The sequence below is a fragment of the Rutidosis leptorrhynchoides genome, chromosome 6, assembly GCF_046630445.1.
Source record: "Rutidosis leptorrhynchoides isolate AG116_Rl617_1_P2 chromosome 6, CSIRO_AGI_Rlap_v1, whole genome shotgun sequence".
Classification (NCBI taxonomy): domain Eukaryota; kingdom Viridiplantae; phylum Streptophyta; class Magnoliopsida; order Asterales; family Asteraceae; genus Rutidosis; species Rutidosis leptorrhynchoides.
In genome coordinates, this window is record NC_092338.1 from 54,352,962 (window position 1) to 54,376,654 (window position 23,693).

Sequence of the window (23,693 nt, forward strand, 5' to 3'; positions counted from 1 at the left end):
CTCCCTTTATATGTAATTAACTTCTACGGAATACAACTTAAATCTCTCCAAGTTTACCTTTTTTAATTTGGGTTTGAGTTAATTATCGGAAATACTACTAGTACAGTATGTTACGAGTATACAGTATGTTACGAGTATACAGCTAGCATACTTTTACTTTTTTATGGATGTACTCTGTAACAACTTACTTTGAAGATAAAAGGAATCTTTTCTGGGATGAAAGAATTGATGAAAATGGGCATTCATAGTTTGCGTAGGTAGCTGGAGAAGCACAGGTGACTGTGACTTGAATATAAAAAGGGAAAAACGCACTACTGGAAGATAAAAGGCTGGATGGAGACATACCGATTAAGACAACCGGTCAAACTGAGCTCAATTTATAGTCACAAGTAAATACTACTCCGTACAAATACTTAAATACTTCTGACCGATTATATGTTATAACTACACAGGTCACTAGTCACGTGGAACACCGTGAACGACGAAGCTACATCACTCCCCTTCCATGTTCTACTACGAAGTTCCCGAACCAACATCGCTCAACCAACGTTGTTTTCATTACATTTATGTTTTCATCTTATCCCTTTTCTATAGGTCACATATTTTATTCCATTCATATAATGGTCGGCATAATCTCAAAACATTAAACATGAACACCAAACCTTTCTTCACTTTTTCACCCTCAAGGTTCCTGAAGAACTTTGAGCTTGAACACCGTTCGTTGTTCCAACTCCTCTGTGCTCTCAACTAAGCTCTCGATTTCTGGCTTAGCTATTTTAAAATTATTTTTTCTACGCTAGCTTTAATGATTGTCATTAAAGTGTATTATAGTGTTGTATGTTCCAATAAATGTCATTTTAAAGTCAATATATAACCAATGTACATCCATTTTATCTAGCTTAACCACAACCTTTAGAACTATAATTAGAAAAATTCTAATTTATTTCACTACTTCTAAGAAAGAAACCCCATCGTGCAATTTAAATTCACATGTACTTTCTCACTAGCAACGATGAGTCAAGAATGTGTCCCCATATCCACCTCGAGGTTAGTTTGTGGTAATGGTTCTAAAGTTACGGCTCCTAATTTAAAGAAGAAGAACAAGAAGTGTCATTCGAATATCGACGGGTCTTTCTGCCTACGAGATCAAGATGAAGAAATTGGTATTGGGAGCTTTTTCCAATAGCTGGATGCTAGTGATCCGGATTTTGGCTCGTTATGAATTCGGTTTATGGTGGAGGTGTTGATGGAGGGACTTCTAAGGCGCCTTTGGGAGAATCTCTTAATGCCTAGGCGTTCATGTCTAGAGCGGGCAAAGCGGTGACATTCGAAAGAGTAGAAAAAGTTGCTTTTGATAGCTTATAAAGCGGAATCTAAAGATAAAAAAGCTTCCATGTTGGTGGAGAAGATCGGTGTCGTCTAATTCCCTTTGTTTGATTATATTTGCCCGCACGATGTGTTGGCTTTTGTTTGTTTGTGGTTGCCTGTTCGTTTTTGTCGCATGTTTGGTTGTTTCGTTTTTCTTTGTGGTTAGGGGTAGGTCTTAGTTTTCTTGATTTGGTTCAACTCTATTGTTTGCTTGCATGGATCCAAACTCAAACAATTCATAACATCTCAACTACATATAGAATGACACCAACACTTTCAATCACAATTGTAATTGGGCTCAATTTTACGATAATTATCCGCAACAAAATCCTCTAACTACGCCTACTTAATTTGGTCACCCGCACCAATCATTACAACAAACTTAAGTACCACAAACTCAAATTCCACCCGGAGAGTTCACAAATTACATGGCTTGGAGTATGTAGTCAAATACCAATCAAACAAACGATCAATTATACACTCACTCGGTTAAAGACCAAGTCCCTACACCAACTTCGCCAAAGATAGGAAAAAAGCAAAAGATAAAAAGAAGTTGGAGAAGGGATGTCTAAGCGTAACACACCGGGAAATATTATTCAAAACTCGTGAACGAATCTGACGTATTACGATTGGCGAAAAGTTAGATTATGATTTTGGATTCAGAGTCTGAGTAGTATTAACTTTAATTAATAATCCTATGTTTGTGTGTTTTTTTTTTTTTTTTTTTTAAGTACTACTCCATAGTTTTTATGTTTTTTGCTCTTATTAACTCAATGTCTCAACATCCTCTTCTCTCCCCTTAAGCAAACGTTCACCCAAGTCCTCCATATTCACCTAAGTCCTCCAATCTCTTTTAATCCCCATTAAAGATGATCGATTCAGTGTGGAGTGTGGGTTCAGGACGGGTGTTTTTGTTGTGGTTTCTGGGTTCAGACGATGGGTGGTGGAAAACGGATTTGCTCGCTGGATCGCTAGTGGATTATGGTGGTGGTGCTTTTGGTTGCTGCTGACTCTTGGGTACTCATCGCTAGCTAATGGATTAAGGCGATGGGTGGTGGAACCACACACAAACAACTGAAACAAGCATGGAACTTTATCCCAGTCAACTTACAAATATCCTAACTTAACAAACTTAAAAAACAATTCTTGAAAATATTCATCTTGTAATATCTACTGTCTAACACAGATTGACATTGGAGAGCATGAAACACAACTTGTTAAAACAAAGACATAAACATTAAAACATGTAAAAATAAACCAACATTCTGCTTCTTCATAATAGCATAATAAAAACCCAAATAAACTGCCACAACTACACAAACTAGTAGTCAGAATCATAATCATAACCACCATATCCACCACCGTAACCACCATACGAGCCACTGCTACCACCACCATACGCGCCACCATGTGAACTGTTATCATAGGTTACTTGATTCTTACTACCATAATTGTTGTTATAAGTAACATCCCGAACCCTCTGCTCGTTATAAATCTCAGTGTAGCCACTCTTATTACCAACACGAACAGTTTCAGTCTGCTTGTACTCGCTCCGGGTCCCACTCGTTCCATTTTTCCAGTGAAAGTTACCGGACGTCGCCTTCTCTGTTGCCGTGGCTCGAGCGTAGGACCCACTTGGTTTGTCATTGTAACTGAGTTGTGATTTGTTCTCGTAGTTGCCTCTTGATCCACCACTTCTGCTAACAGTAGAAGAAGGTTGGACAACTTCTATCAGCCCACAGTATGCAACGTTCTTCGACTCGTTCGACATCTTTCAGTGCTCTGTTTTTAACAAATAAAACAAACAAAATACGTTAAATATATAAAACAGGAAAATTTTAAGTAATCACTAATGAGAATGGCTCACTAGTGATTAGGGTTTCAGTATACGTTACTTGTATCTAATAGAGAAGTTTAATCGAAAACAGAACACCGGTTATCTAGTACAAATGATTTACAGAAAATGCAATAGAAACGGACCAAAAATGGGTAACAATGATAAATAATTACACATTTACACAAACAATACGTTTATGTGACGAAGTAAAAGGGAAACAACTAATCCGTATTAAATAAAAAAACGTTTTCTATATTGCTTGAAATGATGATATAAACACAATAACAGTACGATTGACAAACAATGAAAAGAAACTGAACACATAAACGTTTACGGTAAATAAATAAAAAAAAAAAAAAAAAAAAAAAAAAAAAAAAAAAACACAAATCGAATAACTGTTTCTGCTACAAATGATACAAATAAAATAACCCTTTAAGGCTGTTATATAAAAAATCTATAAATTAACCATACAGTTAGGATTTTCATAATGCAAATAAAATCTAAAATCAAGCGAGAAAATACAGGATTAAAAAAAACAATGCATTTAAAACTTGTAAAGTTAAAAATTTGTAAAATAAATAAAAAAAAAGGAAGAGAAATGAAACCTTCAAGGTTATGCAAGTGTGTGTGAGTGAATGAAGCATGTAGCAAGATGTCGTATTTATAGGCAGAGAGAAACGATTAGTGCGTATATTTCCGTTTATGTGATAAACGACGTGCCTAGGATTCCGTTAATGACGGCAAATGATCAGGCACGTTTTTACGGTTTTACCCACGGTTACACCTATCATTTTCGTAACAAACATATGTAATCATGTTGTTAGATTACAACTACAATTTCAATTATTGAGCACAAATTATTATCCATAAATATACATATAAATTAAGACAAATATTAACCTAAACTTATAACTTTTCAAGATTATGATTGGCAACGTCTTTAGGATATTTAAGGCTAGTATCATGGACGAGAAGAATTATTTTTGGTTTCGTTATGTTGAGACTTTATTCTAGTGACTGACTGATATATTGTACATAAATATAAATTTTTTTTTTTTTTTTTGAAAAGCAAAAATATTATTATTATTATATGGAATATTACAATACAAGTCCCTATATGCTTTTATACAATGCTATAAACGAAACGGATCAGCTGAGAAAATATGGAATAATTATCTGAACTTATGATCGGGGGAGACGTAGACTAGATAACACTACGAGGGACGAACTTGCGTAAAAGAACAACAAGCGGGGAAGGAGGGGACAACCGTGCCGATCAAGCGACTACAAAGTTGACACACAACCAACCCATTTAATCTAACCCACATAGGCTATATAGAATAGCGAAACCATCCCGATTTGAATTAAGTTATGTTAACCGACGCCTATGCGGTTTGAAGGAGGTGACACGTAAAATGACGGGTTGAGTAGCCATTGATGCCAATCGATAGGTGTTTTCTTCCGTGAACGATTTGAGATCCAGCTAAAGCTTTGAGATTGGATCTCGGAGATTATCACAGCGGGGTTCCATATTTTTCCGGAAAAAATCTTTAAGTTCCTATGTTTCCAAATAATGTAGCACGCAATCCATTTAGCAGCTTGCCATATTGAAGAACCAATGGAATTATGTGATATGCCTTGATCCGAGATGATGGCATCATTGATGTTAGAGATACTTATGTTGTTTTGATTCCACCAATCGAGAAATTGTATCCATATTGAAGATACTTTTTGACAATTTAACAACGCGTGATCAATGGTTTCAATTTGGTGCTCACATAAGGGACATAAGATGGTGTGAAGGTCAATTCCTTTTTTATCGAGTTCGCTTCTAACCGGGATTTTTTGTTGAACGGCCCTCCATGAGAAAATGAATATCTTTTGTGGAACGAATTTGTTTTGAGGTAGTGAAAGGTTTCTAGAGTTTGTGCCGTATTTAAGCTTATTGATCAGATTTGACAGTGCTGCTGAAGTGTAGATGCCGGATGTGTCAAGGGAACATTTCCATGAGTCGGGGCGATCTGAAATAATAACTGATGTTATTAGGTTGTTGAGCTCCGTGAGATAATCCTTTGCACGACCACTAGGAGGGCGGGACCAATCCCAATTACCGATCGAGGTAGAGTTAACGTTCATTATTCTATCAGCAACAGTTGCTTCTTTGCGGGATTCCAACATGAATAGTCTATGAAATGTATCTTTTAAGCACTCAGATCCGATCCATATATCATGCCAGAAGCTTATTGATGTGCCATTTCCTATGCGCTTTGAAATCGAGGATGTGAAGGTTGTGCCTATATTGTCAGCAACTTTTCCAGCTTTAATAATCTCTTTCCAAATGGTGCGACCTGAAATGTTCCTGCATATAAAGTTAGTATCCAACCCTCCCCCCGGCCCATAAATGCTTTTGATTATTTTTACCCATAATGCATTATCTTCGTTTTTAAAACGCCACCACCATTTACAAAGTAATGATATGTTTTTAGCAAAGAGGGACCCCACGTTTAAACCCCCACAATCGTATGGCAAAATTATTTGGTCCCATTTGATCCAATTAATTTTATTATCGTTTGAAGATCCTCCCCAGAAGAATTTCCGTCTTTTAGATTCAAGTACCTTAAGGATAGCGGGTGGTGCATGAAATAAGGAGAAGTAGTATAATGGGATACTACTAAGAATTGATTTGATGGTCGTAAGTCGACCTCCGAAAGAAATAGATTTAGCAGCCCAATCTGAAAGCCTTTTGTCGAATTTCTCAACGATCGGCTGCCACGAGGAGGCGTGAGATGTGGGTACACCAATAGGAAGTCCAAGATAGGAGAACGGGGTATGACCCGCAGAGCAGTTCATGTAGCAAGCCATTTGTTCGGTTTCGGTCGTAGATGTACCTATACCGTAAAGTTTGCTTTTACGGAAGTTAACTTTGAGGCCTGAAATATTTTCAAAACATTTTAGTAGTTTGGAGATATATTTGGCGTTTCTTTTATTCCATTCGCCGAAGAAGATTGTATCATCAGCATATTGGAGGTGTGTAATATTGAGATTGTCATGTCCGATCTTTAATCCTTGCAAATGACCATTGGCTAATGCTCTTTTGACAAGTATGTTAAGACCTTCAGCAACAATGATGAACAGGAATGGCGAAATGGGGTCACCTTGTCGAATTCCCCTTTCAGGGGAAAATTCTTTGGTGGGAGAGCCATTGATTAGTACAGAAATAGATGATGACCAAAGGCATGCCCGAATGAAACCAATCCATTTTGGACCAAAACCCATGAAGTGCATGGTTTTAAATAGAAAGTCCCACTCAATGCAGTCAAATGCCTTTTCGAAGTCAACTTTAAAGATTAAACCTTTTTGTTTTTTACGTTTTAATTCATCAATTATTTCGTTTGCAATTAGGACACTATCTAGGATATTTCGACCTTTGAGGAAAGCTGTTTGTTCACTACCAATGATTTTATGGATGACCATGGCAAGGCGATTGGAGAGTATTTTGGTGAGAATTTTATAGTAGCTACCTATTAGACAGATTGGGCGATATTCATTTAATCCGATTGGGTTGGGTTTTTTCGGGACTAATGTGAAGAAAGATGCATTACATCCTTTGGAGATTTCTGAGTTTTCCCAGAACCAATCTAGAGATTTAATGAGGTCGGTTTTAATCAGTTCCCAATGTTTTTTAAAGAATCTCATGTTGAAACCGTCCGGCCCAGGAGCTTTAGAGCTATCGCAATTACATATGGCTTCCCATATTTCTTTTTCGTTAAATTTAGCTTCTAGGAGTTGATTGTCCAAGGAAGAAATGTATTCAAGATGTGAAACATGATCGAAAGGGCATTCGTCACGTAAGTGTTTGGATCGGAAGATGTTGTTAAAATAGGAATATGCTTCTTGTTTTATTAGATTAGGATCTTCAGTCCATGTACCATTAATTGAAAGCCCGTGGATGTTGTTTTTACTTGTTCTTCTTTTGATATAGTTATGAAAGTATTTCGAATTTTCATCACCCTCAAGCGCCCATTTGATTCTAGATTTTTGTTTAAGCATGTTTGTTTTCTTTTTTTCTTTGACGATGTGATGCATTTTTTCATCGATCCATTTTTGTTTTTCAGTTTCGGATAAAGGTCTAGTTTCGGCGGTTTGTTCCCAATTATTACATTCAGTAAGATGATCACGTATTTGGGAGTCTAAGTTATCAAGTTGATTACTATGTTTTTTAAGTTCTAATTTAACGTTTTTTAGTTTGTTACGGAAAATGCAGTCAGGCCTATTCCCACTAATTGGGATCAACCAAGCCTTTTCTATGATGGTGTCGGCATCTTTTAAATCTAGCCATGTGTCAAAGACACGTATTGGCTTAGGGCCAGAATCGAGGAGGTTATTTCTTAGGATAATGGGACAGTGGTCAGAAAGGTCCCGATCAAGAGTTTTGGAGGATGTGTTGGGCCAGATAGTGAAGATGCCATCGGAAATGAGGAATCGGTCAAGTTTACTAAACTTCATTGATTTTTCACAAATCCTTGTGAACCTTTTACCGCCTAAAGGAAGATCAATTAATCCAGAGTTATTTATAAAGTTATTAAAATTATCTGCCCAATTTTGATTATACTCTGTGTTCATGCGTTCTGTTTTGTTTCTTACTTCGTTGAAGTCACCAAAAACAATGTGTGGGATATTAAGGGAGTTAGTAAGGGATGAGAGTTCGCTCCAAAGTCTAAGTTTTTTTGAATGGGAATGGGGGCCATAAACATTAATGAAGGCAATTTCAGAGTCATGACCCGCCCACGTGCCACAAATTGCAAGAAAGAATTCACCCTCAATAGCATAGTTGAACGAAAAGATATTAGTATCCCAAATAGTTAGGATACCTCCGGAAGCACCATCCGAATCCTTTTGGACGAATTTAAAATCAGAATTACCCCAGAAAGATTCAATGGTGTTGTCACGTGTTTGGCCGCATTTGGTTTCCTGGAGGCCTAGAATTGATGGTTTTTCTTTATAGCAAATACGTTTAAGCCAGCTTATTTTACCCGTTTGTCCAATACCCCGAATATTAAGAGAAATCGTACACATGAGAAAAAACTTACAGAATCGATGTGACGGAGGTGGATTCATGGGTTGTTGCGACGAATCCCGATGCTTTTCCCGAATTCGAACGTATCCAAGCTTTTGCTAGAGGTAGAACCTGTCTTTTTAGTCTTTTTGTTATGTACCATGTCCATATGAGATCCCTTCGAGAAGTAGGATGTGCTACCACCACCGTTAGACGAGGACTTACAACGTTTAGCCAGTTGAGAGATTCTAAGCTTTTGGCCACTTCTAGCTAGATGTTTGATGTAAAGCATATTGGATCTAGGTCTTTTAAAATCTGGGTTTTGAGAGGTGTTTTTTGACTTAATGATAGGTTTGGCGATGGTGCTAGAAATTTTTCTCTTTTTAGAAATTTCTTTACCCGTATAAAGTAAAGGTTCGAGGTTGAAAGGATCGGAATTTGTTTGTTGTGTAGCGTTAGGGGCAGGCATAAAATTTAATGGAGAGTTGGATTGAGGGTTTAAAGGGGTAGTACAGGGGGTGTCGTTTGTGGTATGGTGAGGGAGGGTTTCGGGAACAGAATCTGCATGTTCTTGTGTCACTATTGGTGAGCATAAATCATTTGTTAGAATGTGTTGAGGTGAGCTGTCCATATTAGATTTACCCGAGATGTGGCTAGGTGTAACAGGGGTATCATTTACATGATTCGATGGGCCGTTAATAACAGTGTTGGGCTGCGGGATTGCAAGGGTATCCTCTCTTGGTGGGCTTGGGGGGGTATTGGTGGTAATGGGCTGCGTGATTACAGTGGACTCCAAAGGGATGGTTTTTGGTTTTGGTTGATATGAGGTGGTATTATATGGCCTTGCTGTATTAAAATCAGGAATAGGAGGTGGTTCAATTGGATCAGTTTCATTCGATGAGCTAGTTTCTTTTGTAGAGCTAGTATTATTTAAAACAGTTTCGGGATTGGAAGGATTATGGGTGTGAGGGTTTATGGTGTCAAAGTGGTTGATGGGTTTCGATATGCTAGGAGATTGGAGAGATTGGTTATCGGCATTATTATTAAAGGGACGAGTATCCATTCGTTTAGAGGAATTAGAGGAGGTTTGGTGAGGAGGCGTGGGATCGTGGTTGTTGTTACGGGTGGTCTTTTCAGCGTTTCCTTCAACTCGATTTTCACAATCCAAGTGGGACTCTTCGTCAGAAATGTGATCGTCCGAAAGAATTTCATCATCCCAATTCGACGAATTATCGATATCACCATAAGTGTTAAACATAGAAAAGTTTTGAACTTCAATGATGTAAGCCTTAGATTGATTGACGTCACCGGGGTTGATAATAACTTGGCCGTTTATCGGTGAGAAATTGTTTGTTTTGATAATTACCGAGCCATGCGATAAATCTTGGTTGTTCTCATTGGTTATAGAGCAATTAAACGTTTCAATTACCTCGCCCCAATTTTTTGCTATGTCAATGAATGTGGATTCTAACCAACAAGTAATAGGTACCCCGAATATGTTAACATAAACAAGTCTACCAGAGGTTTTGTAAATTTCGGGATCCCATGGGTTTATATCTTCAAGCCATTTCCATAATGGGTGTTCCGAATTGTTAATCAAGTCTAGGGCCGGGTTGGGTTCCTCAAATATAAGCATTAGATCATGCCCCCCCAGGTATTTGATAGTAAACCCACCAAGATTTTCACTTTCACATATTTCATTAAAATATTCAAGGAATTCAAGATCTTTAACTTTGGCAATAACCGCTTGACCAAGTATTTGGATAAGATCATCATTAGAATTTACCTTAATCGAGGGGATGCCGTAGTTTGTAGCCTGCTTGTTTAGGACCACTTCTTTGAAATTCCTTTCGTCTACAGGTGAGTTAAATGCAACCTTAACATTGTTCCTAGAACCCGATTTTGCATTGTTAGGCGTTGGAGCTTGTTTCTTTCCTTCGGGATCACGGGCCTTGTATACTTTGAGTAAATTGTCACCCGCAACAATGAGACTTAGTCTCCTCGCAAGAGAATCTTTGTGGTAATCTGGAACGTCTAAGAATCTAACAAAACCAAACTTCCTTCCGTTTTTTAAGGTCTTCCTGGGGATGTAAACCTCGTGGATATTGCCATATTTTTTGAAAACATCCCATAAGTCCGTTGAACACCAGTGTTCGGGAAAGTTGTGGAAGAGGTATGAAGTAATTCTAGACTTGTCGATCGGTTTTGGCAATTGATTTGTTTTAGAATTATTCGCATCTGGAAAAGGCTTGCCATAACGATTGATAAGGTTGGTGGCTGATTCCCGTATTTTGAAGTTGTTGTATAATTGATTGTAGGATGAGTTTAACCTTGTCGAGTGATGATTGAGACCAGATTTGGATCGGACAAGGTGGGTTGGATTCTGCTGGTTATTGTAATTAGGGTTAGGGTTTTTTGAAGGTGAGTTTTGCTTATTATGATCAATTTTAACCCAAATACCCTGATTGATAGGCTGATATCGGATATGCTTGTTATCAGCAAAGAAAGATTGTTTCGACTGGGATTGGTTGTTTGATGCTTTTGGTGTAAAAGGGGATGTCGGTATGTTTGACATGATAAAAGAGTATTTCAAATAGAATTAAGCTACAAATTATAAAAATGAAATTGCAGATCCATGAACTAATTAGATCGAGAACAGCGGCTGTTCAATTCAACAGACTATAAACACTGATTATCAATAGAATTCAACAATTAAGCTTGCTCATAACCTGAATTTCAGCATCGAACTTAGATCGATGTAATTTCAGATCTGAGTGAACAGATTCGGATCAAATCAGAATCGAATTGCAGAGCGAGTTAGTTCACACAGTTCCATTGTTGCCGATTACTGAAGTGTTGTTTTCTGATGATTAACTGAATAATAATAAGAGTAAAGATAAAAGAGAGAATCAAAAATAAAAAACCTGGCCAGGGGATAAGGATGAGGCACTACTGATCACCATTTTTTTTCGGATGCATCTTGAAACCTTCTTAGAAGAAATTCATTTCTTTCAGATGGTTGATCAATTTAAAATTGGGATTTTAGAATGGATCTTGGGGTTTCTTGAAAAGAAGGTGAAAGGGGTATGTGTAATCGGGTACATAAATATAAATAAATTTACCTTTTTTCGTAACTACAAAATATTTGTTAAACTGCGACTCTCTGTTTATGGAAATAATTGCTGGCTAGTAAATATTTTACGGAGTATTACGCTGCTTAATTTCTCCACAAATACATAATGATACACTTTGATTGAAAATAACTTCTAATCCAATTTAATAACGCTTAAATTTATGTACATTTTTATGAGTTTATTACTATCGCCTATCGTTTATACCGTCAGATTTTTTGAAATATGAGTATCATTTTTAGAATATATTTGTTCGAAATCATTAGATATTTTTTTTTGTACACCCACAAACTCTTTGGTGGAGCACATTAACTCTTTGGTGGAGCGCATTAATTTTGGTGGAGCACATGGACCATTATGTGAATGATTAATGGTCATTAGTGGAGCAACTTAGAAGTTAATGGAACATTTTAAGTAATCAAATAATGTTGTGCCCATTATATACGTACACATCCTTGTTGTTAAATAACACAAGCAAAAGAATGTAAGATACACATTAGAGAAACAAAATTTATGGTACTGGACAAATCATTAAAGGAATTAGGTTGTGAAAAACTGAAAGCCTTCCATTCGTGATCGTTTTTTCGACCGGTGATCTAAACCTCGATCCAACCGCTTCCGCCGTATATTTTCGGGTATGTCTCGAATTAAATATATACAACATTGGTATCAGAGCATGTAGTTTATTTCCCGGTTATATGCTAATTTTCTTTTTCGTTTATTAGTTATTGTTGCATTAGTTGTTAACAAATTATTAAGAAAATTAGCACTGTTAATAATATGATCTTGATCATGATTTGCCTATGTTTATTAGTTACTAAATTGTATACTAGCACTAAACTAGTTTGATTGCAAATACTCGTTTTGATATATGATGATCATGTACTAGTTTGCAATTTTATATAAAGGTAAATATAAATTATGTAAGGAGTAATATGTTTCATTTAAGTGAATATATATATGAAAGATGTTTCTTTTTCGATAAATGACATTTTCCTAAATGATATTTGAACAAAACTTGTAAACTAATATTTTGGAGAATGCTTGTTTTTTATGTAAACTTACAATCTCTGTTTTATTAATTTTTTTGAAATGTTTGGAACTAAATGGTACTTATATGCGTACCTATTTTTTTTTTAAAAACGAAAATGGATCGGTACAATTACATGTATGGATGTGCATATAGTTTCGGAGGAGTGTTGGTTAATTGTTGAGAAAATACTACTCTCTTATTTAATTAATTTTGGTGGAGCACATGGACCATTATGTGAATGATTAATGGTCATTAGTGGAGCAACTTAGAAGTTAATGGAACATTTTAAGTAATCAAATAATGTTGTGCCCATTATATACGTACACATCCTTGTTGTTAAATAACACAAGCAAAAGAATGTAAGATACACATTAGAGAAACAAAATTTATGGTACTGGACAAATCATTAAAGGAATTAGGTTGTGAAAAACTGAAAGCCTTCCATTCGTGATCGTTTTTTCGACCGATGATCTAAACCTCGATCCAACCGCTTCCGCCGTATATTTTCGGGTATGTCTCGAATTAAATATATACAACATTGGTATCAGAGCATGTAGTTTATTTCCCGGTTATATGCTAATTTTCTTTTTCGTTTATTAGTTATTGTTGCATTAGTTGTTAACAAATTATTAAGAAAATTAGCACTGTTAATAATATGATCTTGATCATGATTTGCCTATGTTTATTAGTTACTAAATTGTATACTAGCACTAAACTAGTTTGATTGCAAATACTCGTTTTGATATATGATGATCATGTACTAGTTTGCAATTTTATATAAAGGTAAATATAAATTATGTAAGGAGTAATATGTTTCATTTAAGTGAATATATATATGAAAGATGTTTCTTTTTCGATAAATGACATTTTCCTAAATGATATTTGAACAAAACTTGTAAACTAATATTTTGGAGAATGCTTGTTTTTTATGTAAACTTACAATCTCTGTTTTATTAATTTTTTTGAAATGTTTGGAACTAAATGGTACTTATATGCGTACCTATTTTTTTTTTTAAAAAACGAAAATGGATCGGTACAATTACATGTATGGATGTGCATATAGTTTCGGAGGAGTGTTGGTTAATTGTTGAGAAAATACTACTCTCTTATTTAATTAATCTATAAGGTCCTCTTGGGTTTTGTATCCATGAACGTCCAAATTAAAAAAAATCTTTTATCTATATAAATCCCATACATCATTCAGACACGTGTCAGCATGGTATTCAGCCTCACTAATCCTAATTTTCTCCTAATTTTGAATTAAATAAATTCCTAATTTTCTACATCTTACGCGTGTCCTCAATCATCTGTAATTAACGACCTAATTAGGGTTAACGGGTTCATTCTCCTCAATATTTCAGGAGCAGTTATTATCCAATTTAAACATCAGATTCAAAACCTTCAATTGGGGTCGTTCAAATTAGGGTTCATAATACGCAATCAAATACCCGAAAAACATCACTCAGAAGAATTGTGGACATCTAAATGCTGGAAGGGAAAATTACTCAGAAGAATTGTGATCCGTCTTTCATCTCATACACTGCAACCCTAATTAGGGTTCTCGGACGATTTTATCTGCATTAACAAACATCGAGTCCAGAGAATCACGAACCTGACGACTCTTTTAAGGTATGTTTATCACGTTTTAAAGGTTTCTAAATCCATACATTAACAAACACACATCGATCTTAACCTACGGTCGATTTGTTTTTGTTTTTTTTTTTTTTTGAAAATCGTAACCTGCGTTAGATTAAAGACATTGAAAGTGATTTTTTTATGTATTGATTTTTAAAACTCTGCTGAATAAAAATTTGTATTTCTTTACTTAAATTCGTTGTTATGCTAATCAAAAGAACAAATAATTTAATTCATACCACTTTTTGTTATGTGATTTCTATACTTTATGTAAATAAATCTGCTAATTTTGAGTGCAGGAAAAAAATCATGTTTAAAGATCATAGATGTGGTAATATCGGCCCATTAATGGGTTAATGGGTCATTTTGGGTTGATTTTTGCCTCTAAAGTTTGATATTGATTCTTTGTTGTCACTTTTGTTTATTTCAGATTGAGCTTGTGTATCTTAGATCAACAAATTGTGTTGCTGTAAATGATCATGAAAAAAGCAGCAAATTTATCAGAAAGGAAGGGCTACCAAATGTTAGTAAGATTGCTTATACGTATAGATATTGAATACATATTTGAATTGTTGATGTTATAGTCGATCTTAAAATTTGGGTTTTTTTATTTGCAGATAAATTTACAATTTGATTATGATTTTAGACGGCTATTAGGGGTTCTACTTCACTCACTGTAAGTTGAATTATTATTGCAATATGTATTTGAATATACTATATATTGCAATCAATTGTTTTTTTGGTGCTGTGTTTTAAACTGAGTGAATGAACAAATCAAATTGTACTAAAAAATAGCTAATTTTCATCTTATACGCAAAGACCGCTTGATTTATTCGTCAAAAAATTACGGTTTTTTCATGTCAAACTGTTGATACAAAATCAACAATCGCTTCTCTTTCCTTAAAATTTCAACTTCTATCAATTTCATCTGATTGCTATATTTTTTTCCCACAAAATCAAACCATTTAAAACAATGAATCAAATCTTGGAAGCGTATGTTGTATACAGTTTTTTTATTTAGTTTATGTGTCATGCAAATAAGGTGTTTAATTAAATGCCTGTGTGGACTGATTATGTATCGTGGTTGTGTGAATTAGGGTTGCATATGATATTAGGGTGTTATTTGTGAGTTACATTTGAATTGGTATTAATTATTAATTAATGGCTGTTCAGTAGCTGATCTATATATAATACCTAACAATGTGTTGATCTAAATTAAGGTTGTATCTGATCTTTTAATCCTCGGGCTTTTTGTCGGTTCAGAATTTGTATGGTACCTTAAATTGATAATTGCTTGCAATATTTGTTTCATATTTCATTGGCAATTATATAGTATTTGTATGTTTTTTTGTTGTTATTCTGTATTTGCATGTAACACTTAAGATTGGTATTCATTAAACTTATGAAATGATAAATTATTTGATTTTTAATAAATAAGTTGACATGACAGAAACCTTGTGTCAGAAGGGTGCCTTGGAAGACATTTGGTTAGATAGAAGTGTGCCTTGGAAGCCTTTTGGTTATATCTTTAGAATGGGACAGTGACATTGACTTTTAGCCAAGTAAAAGTACCTTGAAGTTTTGTTCTCTATCTTGAGATAAAATTTGAAACTGGATCTAATTTAGGCTTATAATCTGAATTTTATCTTTGATGTAAAGATTCTAATTAATGGTGGCAGTGTTGACCCACTACCTATAACCCATCATGCTTAGTCCGTCACATAAGATGTTATGCAGTGACAGATCACAAGTTTTTGACATTTAAGTTTTCCTACTTCAGCGTTAGTTGCTGACATCATGAGAAAAGGACCAAAGGTAAGTGGATTACAATACATAAAACTCTGAGTGCTCATGTCTATGAACAGTTCAATGGGAGGGGATTTAAAGCTTATAGAGATTCTTGTTGTCCCAATTTGCTTCTGTTTTTCGGAACCTTTAAGGGCCATGACGAAGTTAAATGGTTGAGAATATCCTGATCTCAACAGTGGATTAGCCTATTTCATGTGTGTGTGTGTGTTTTTTTTTGTTTTTTTTGTTTTTTTGGAGCTTATAAGGAAACGTTATCTTACTTTCGGATGGTTGATAGGTACGGTTTTGGCTATTCCTTTTTTCTTTATAGTATGTAATCTGCTAGGTTTTATTGTCACCATGTTAACTTTTCTTGATCTTTTTAATCTGTGCAATTGCCAATCTATGGACCGACTGAATATGGACTGATGAAAAATAATTTATTCATCTTATGGTTATGACTAATAGTAAGAATAATTCAACCTACATGTCATGTATAAGTGAGTTTGTGATGTTTTTAGTCACATTATGCTAAACAATTAACAAATTATTATACCTTTAACTAATTTTCTGAAGTTGCGTTTGTCTCAGGTAAAATCACCGTGTGTATGCTTATTTGAGAGTATGCAAGTTTCTTCATCATATTCATTCACTTTAAAGTTGAAAAGCAATTTTATCTTGAAAGATCAATCTCATGAAGGGCTCATAACAATCCCACAGGTAATCATGATTTCTACTAATATTATGTATTGTTATTGTTATCATTTCGATCGTAAACTAATAGAGTTGAATTGGGATGATTTGATTTTGATGTTAATGTAGGTGGTTCGTTGTCATAAAATGTTCAGACTTCAGTTGTTGTTCAGGTCAGTCTTACTTTTAGTCTCTTTTCTTTTTCTTATAAAAAAAACAGCAACTTTTATTCAATTTGTTCACATTTTTTTTATTGGAGTAAATAGATTCGTTTATTCAGTAGATTTGATCCCAAAAGACATGGGTCAAAATTGAGACAAGTGCAAGTAAATGTAACTGACTTGAGCCTGCGATCTAATCCCCACTAAATCAATCAGAAAATAATACACGATGAGGGTTATAGTTGCTGAAATATGGTTTATGTTGATTGTATAAACGTATGTTTCTCTTTTACGATGTAATGTGTTATAGAGGTGACAAATTGGGCAGTAACATGTGAAAATGCTTTACTTTTGGTTCAGACTGACCAGAAACATCTTTTTCTCATTATTTTCATTTTTGTAGATGGCGAGTCAAATATGATTAAAATTTTGCACTCCATAAGTATTAGATTACTATATAACTAAGATGATAAAGAAGTTTCTGGAATTACACTTGGGAACCTTTTTAGCTTTTTCAACAATTTTGAGCCTTTATGGGATAAAACTAAACCTAAATTGACTAATCTAATATCTGATGGGTCAAAATGGTCAGAATCTTATATAGGATGCCCACTTCATGTCCCTGTCTGTATGTTGCTTAAAGTTGCGGTAGCTTAAAGTTTCGGTAGCTCAAAGTTGCATATGATTAGCTGTAAGAGTATTCCGGAAAACTGATGTAAACGTGATGTACTTGCGGTCAACATCCATAAAGTAACTGTAAGTATAACTTTTGACTTTATAAGTTTTAGAACACCTGGGTGGGCCAGCTCCTGCTCTTGTCAAAGTTGAGGTGCCTTGGTCAATTCTTCATGGTTTTAATAACAAGTGAATGTGTGTTTTCTTACCATGAGCAGTCTGGAATAAGTCAGACGGGAAAACTGGTCAGTGCTCCTATTACCATGAGCAACATTTTACCAGTGACGGACTTGACTTATGGGATATTGTGATTTATCTTGTGGTGCATACTGCTAAAAAGAATATCAATATTGATACCATTGTTAGGGTCCGGTAACGGGATCGAAAGGGTAAATTAATATAAAGTTTTGAGTTAGATTGTATGTTTCTCTAAATTTGTTCCTATATCTTATGCGGAAATGTCAGACATAATGTTTGTCAATATTTTTATTATATTACCTTGATGTAATCTTGATTCTTAATATCATTCTATCTCTAATTTAAACACACGTAAGTTTCATTTTTGCTAGGTTAGCTTTTAGTATTTGTTAGCATTCATTTCTTATGCTTTAATGTAGTGGACACTTGGCTGATTCAACGGATTGTGTGGGTTATGTAACGGGTCAAAATGGACTATAAGTAAATTTGCTTTGGGTAAAAGGTGTAGTCAGGTTGGATCAGAGAAAACATTTCTCAAGTAATCATGTATTATTGAATCTCTTTACCAAGTTAGACTGTTTTGCTACGGAATGAAGAAAAATTTGTTGTGAATCTGTGTTACAGGCTTCTAAATATAGAGCCATTTTCGTGAAGGATTGTTATAGGCTCTTAAACATAGTCATAGTAATATGAGGTATGGTTTACGTGAAATGTCCCGTTCTTATTGATTAAAAACGTTCCATATTAATTGATTTCGTTGCGAGGTTTTGACCTCTATATGAGACGTTTTTCAAAGACTGCATTCATTTTAAAACAAACCATAACCTTTATTTCATCAATAAAGGTTTAAAAAGCTTTACGTAGATTATCAAATAATGATAATCTAAAATATCCTGTTTACACACGGCCATTACATAATGGTTTACAATACAAATATGTTACAACAAAATAAGTTTCTTGAATGCAGTTTTTACACAATATCATACAACCATGGACTCCAAATCTCGTCCTTATTTAAGTATGCGACAGCGGAAGCTCTTAATAATCACCTGAGAATAAACATGCTTAAAACATCAACAAAAATGTTGGTGAGTTATAGGTTTAACCTATATATATCAAATCATAATAATAGACCACAAGATTTCATATTTCAATACACATCCCATACATAGAGATAAAAATCATTCATATGGTGAATACCTGGTAACCGACATTAACAAGATGCATATATAAGAATATCCCCATCATTCCGGGACACCCTTCGGATATGATATAAATTTCGAAGTACTAAAGCATCCGGTACTTTGGATGGGGCTTGTTGGGCCCGATAGGTCTATCTTTAGGATTCGCGTCAATTAGGGTGTCTGTTCCCTGATTCTTAGATTACCAGACTTAATAAAAAGGGGCATATTCGATTTCAATAATTCAACCATAGAATGTAGTTTCACGTACTTGTGTCTATTTTGTAAATCATTTATAAAACCTGCATGTATTCTCATCCCAAAAATATTAGATTTTAAAAGTGGGACTATAACTCACTTTCACAGATTTTTTACTTCATCGGGAAGTAAGACTTGGCCACTGGTTGATTCACGAACCTATAACAATATATACATATATATCAAAGTATGTTCAAAATATATATACAACACTTTTAATATATTTTGATGTTTTAAGTTTATTAAGTCAGCTGTCCTCGTTAGTAACCTACAACTAGTTGTCCACAGTTAGATGTACAGAAATAAATCGATAAATATTATCTTGAATCAATCCACGACCCAGTGTATACGTATCTCAGTATTGATCACAACTCAAACTATATATATTTTGGAATCAACCTCAACCCTGTATAGCTAACTCCAACATTCACATATAGAGCGTCTATGGTTGTTCCGAAATATATATAGATGTGTCGACATGATAGGTCAAAACATTGTATACGTGTCTATGGTATCTCAAGATTACATAATATACAATACAAGTTGATTAAGTTATGGTTGGAATAGATTTGTTACCAATTTTCACGTAGCTAAAATGAGAAAAATTATCCAATCTTGTTTTACCCATAACTTCTTCATTTTAAATCCGTTTTGAGTGAATCAAATTGCTATGGTTTCATATTGAACCCTATTTTATGAATCTAAACAGAAAAAGTATAGGTTTATAGTCGGAAAAATAAGTTACAAGTTGTTTTTGTAAAGGTAGTCATTTCAGTCGAAAGAACGACGTCTAGATGACCATTTTAGAAAACATACTTCCACTTTGAGTTTAACCATAATTTTTGGATATAGTTTCATGTTCATAATAAAAATCATTTTCTCAGAATAGCAACTTTTAAATCAAAGTTTATCATAGTTTTTAATTAACTAACCCAAAACAGCCCGCGGTGTTACTACGACGGCGTAAATCCGGTTTTACGGTGTTTTTCGTGTTTCCAGGTTTTAAATCATTAAGTTAGCATATCATATAGATATAGAACATGTGTTTAGTTTATTTTAAAAGTCAAGTTAGAAGGATTAACTTTTGTTTGCGAACAAGTTTAGAATTAACTAAACTATGTTCTAGTGATTACAAGTTTAAACCTTCTAATAAGATAGCTTTATATGTATGAATCGAATGATGTTATGAACATTATTACTACCTTAAGTTCCTTGGATAAACCTACTGGAAAAGAGGAAAATGGATCTAGCTTCAATGGATCCTTGGATGGCTCGAAGTTCTTGAAGCAGAATCATGACACGAAAACAACTTCAAGTAAGATCATCACTTGAAATAAGATTGTTATAGTTATAGAAATTGAACCAAAGTTTGAATATGATTATTACCTTGTATTAGAATGATAACCTACTGTAAGAAATAAAGATTTCTTGAGGTTGGATGATCACCTTACAAGATTGGAAGTGAGCTAGCAAACTTGAAAGTATTCTTGATTTTATGAGACTAGAACTTTTGGAATTTATGAAGAACACTTAGAACTTGAAGATAGAACTTGAGAGAGATCAATTAGATGAAGAAAATTGAAGAATGAAAGTGTTTGTAGGTGTTTTTGGTCGTTGGTGTATGGATTAGATATAAAGGATATGTTATTTTGTTTTCATGTAAATAAGTCATGAATGATTACTCATATTTTTGTAATTTTATGAGATATTTCATGCTAGTTGCCAAATGATGGTTCCCACATGTGTTAGGTGACTCACATGGGCTGCTAAGAGCTGATCATTGGAGTGTATATACCAATAGTACATACATCTAAAAGCTGTGTATTGTACGAGTACGAATACGGGTGCATACGAGTAGAATTGTTGATGAAACTGAACGAGGATGTAATTGTAAGCATTTTTGTTAAGTAGAAGTATTTTGATAAGTGTCTTGAAGTCTTTCAAAAGTGTATGAATACATATTAAAACACTACATGTATATACATTTTAACCGAGTCGTTAAGTCATCGTTAGTCGTTACATGTAAATGTTGTTTTGAAACCTTTAGGTTAACGATCTTGTTAAATGTTGTTAACCCAATGTTTATAATATCAAAAGAGATTTTAAATTATTATATTATCATGATATTATGATGTACTAATATCTCTTAATATGATATATATACATTAAATGTCGTTACAACGATAATCGTTACATATATGTCTCGTTTCAAAATCATTAAGTTAGTAGTCTTGTTTTTACATATGTAGTTCATTGTTAATATAATTAATGATATGTTTACTTATCATAATATCATGTTAACTATATATATAACCATATATATGTCATCATATAGTTTTTACAAGTTTTAACGTTTGTGAATCACCGGTCAACTTGGGTGGTCAATTGTCTATATGAAACCTATTTCAATTAATCAAGTCTTAACAAGTTTGATTGCTTAACATGTTGGAAACATTTAATCATGTAAATATCAATCTCAATTAATATATATAAACATGGAAAAGTTCGGGTCACTACATTACGATCCATGGGTTACAACGCATGGGATCATAAACATTTATCATGTCCTATTTATTTTCGTGAATCTATGTGTTATGTCTAAAACAAAATTTAAGTTATCCAACTCTTAGTGACGTGTTTTGTGTAAAAAAAAATACTTAAAGAATTCATCCACAAAAGTTTAGTATAATATCAGTTTATAATTTTCAATATGGAGAAAGTTAAGTACAAATGGAAGTTGAAACAGGAGAAGTCGAAAAAAAAACCAAATCTATGTGTGTCTTAATGATTCAAGCAATTCAAACAAGAAAATCGACTAAAGCCAGGCACAAACTGCTTATTCAAGTACAAGTACAAGGAACTTACTTTTTATCTTTTAAATGTTTTTAGTTAACATTAATGAAAACTTGTGTTATGACAATTTATATGATAAACATATTTGAAACGTTTTTGTTATATTTATCCTTTTTTCCTCTTCAAATTATACGTACACCTTTTATTTAGAAAATGTCCAAAAAAATACACAATTTTTTCGGATGAGTACCCGTCCAACGGACGGGCTCATAAATCTAGTATAATCATATATTTGATATGCATATGTTTGTGTGTAGTATGCGAATTATATATTATGTATACATGTCATTTAATTTTTTTTTTTGTATATGTATATCGAACGTTTCTTATATTGATTTTTAATTAGTAGAACTAATTAACTTATGGTTTTGTAACCAAATATTAATATTAATCAATGATTAATATAGTTAATTAAACCTTGTAATTTGGTAACAGAAAAGTTAAAAATATTTAGTACTTGAGTTATGCCTATTTACATACTTCTAGTTAATTTTTGATGATTGATTTTTTACTAGTACGAAGTAATGACAAATACACATTGCTTATGGCATATATATTTTTTATGTTTTCGTAACATTCATTGAGCATGCCTTGGATAAAAATGATCACTATAACATGGGTATCTTGTACTCCATTGATCTACTTTTATGTGAACACTTATAAGAACTGATATGTTTTTAACATTTGTTTCAACGTTTGAAACATGGTACGAATCGTCGTGCCAATTTGAATTTAAAGGATTTTATCATCTTGTATATTTTATTGTGTTAATGATAGTTTCATAATAGGTTTTATGGATGATAATTGGAAACATATTGACCTTTTTCTCTATAACCTATAATGAACTATTATTAATAAAATAATATAGTTGCAAGATGATTGCATATTTGGATGGATATAACTAATCTTGCATTATTGTCTTTAATATAGACTTTTGTGTTCAATCATGGATTCCGCATCAAAGAACATTGTCGCTGAACTTAACAAGGGTGTTAAGTTGAATGGTGACAACTACGAAATATGGAGCATGAAACTCGAATATGTGTTTGAAGAGCAAGAGGCTCTTGTTGCTCTTACTCAATCAATGAAAGTTCCCGAGGTGGGTGATACGGAACAACATAAAAGGGATGCTGAAATGTACTTCGCTTGGAAACGTAAGAACACCCTTGCTCGCATTACGTTGCTGAGCAGCATGGATGATGACATCATGCGTGATTTTTGCAAGTATGAACTAGCAAAAGATATGTGGAAAGCATTGGCTGACAAGTTTGGATCAACCTCGGTGACCAAACTAAGATCACTTACTATCAAGTTTGACCAATATAAAAAGAAGTCTGATCATACCATGAAAAAGCATGTCAGACAAATGTCAAACATGATAAGTGAATTGAAGACCGCAGGTCATGTTCTTACTGATGAATAACATGTTCAAGCAATGATTCGTTCCCTGCCTCAAAGTTGGGAGCAAATGAAAATGCATCTCACACATAATGAAAACATCAAAACTTTTGAGGATTGTGCATGCCATTTAGAGCTAGAAGAAGATCGGATTGAGGCCGGTAAGTCAATCACTGAGGTAAATATGGCTACAAGCTCTAAAAATGCTTTTGGGCATAAGCGTAAGTTTCATCACCATAAGGGTAAAGAAACTAATAAGTCCAACAAAAGACCAAACACTAATCATCGTGACAAGGGAACACGTCCCTCCAAGAAATTGAATATTGCAAAGGTAAAATACTACAACTGTGGCAACAAAGGGCATTTTACTCGTGATTGTCCTGAGCCAAAAAAGGTACATTCTTACAATGCTTATGTTAGAAAACTTT

At 34.1% G+C, this 23,693-nt stretch overlaps 1 protein-coding gene across 2 annotated transcripts; it reads right to left on the reverse strand.

Annotated features, from left to right (window-relative positions):
* Nucleotides 1–5,436: 5,436 nt before the first annotated feature.
* On the reverse strand, nt 5,437–11,225 carry LOC139855603 (uncharacterized). 2 transcript variants are annotated; one of them, XM_071844842.1, is made up of 2 exons: nt 8,296–11,225; nt 5,437–5,553 (listed from the first exon to the last, which is right to left on the reverse strand). In XM_071844842.1, exon 1 carries the CDS (start codon nt 10,834–10,836, stop codon nt 8,320–8,322), a length of 2,517 nt encoding a protein of 838 aa, XP_071700943.1. In that variant the 5' UTR covers nt 10,837–11,225; the 3' UTR covers nt 5,437–5,553; nt 8,296–8,319. The 2 variants fall into 2 exon arrangements, with proteins under 2 accessions (XP_071700943.1, XP_071700942.1); XM_071844841.1 differs by having other exon boundaries at nt 5,438–5,564; nt 8,296–11,224.
* Nucleotides 11,226–23,693: the final 12,468 nt, after the last annotated feature.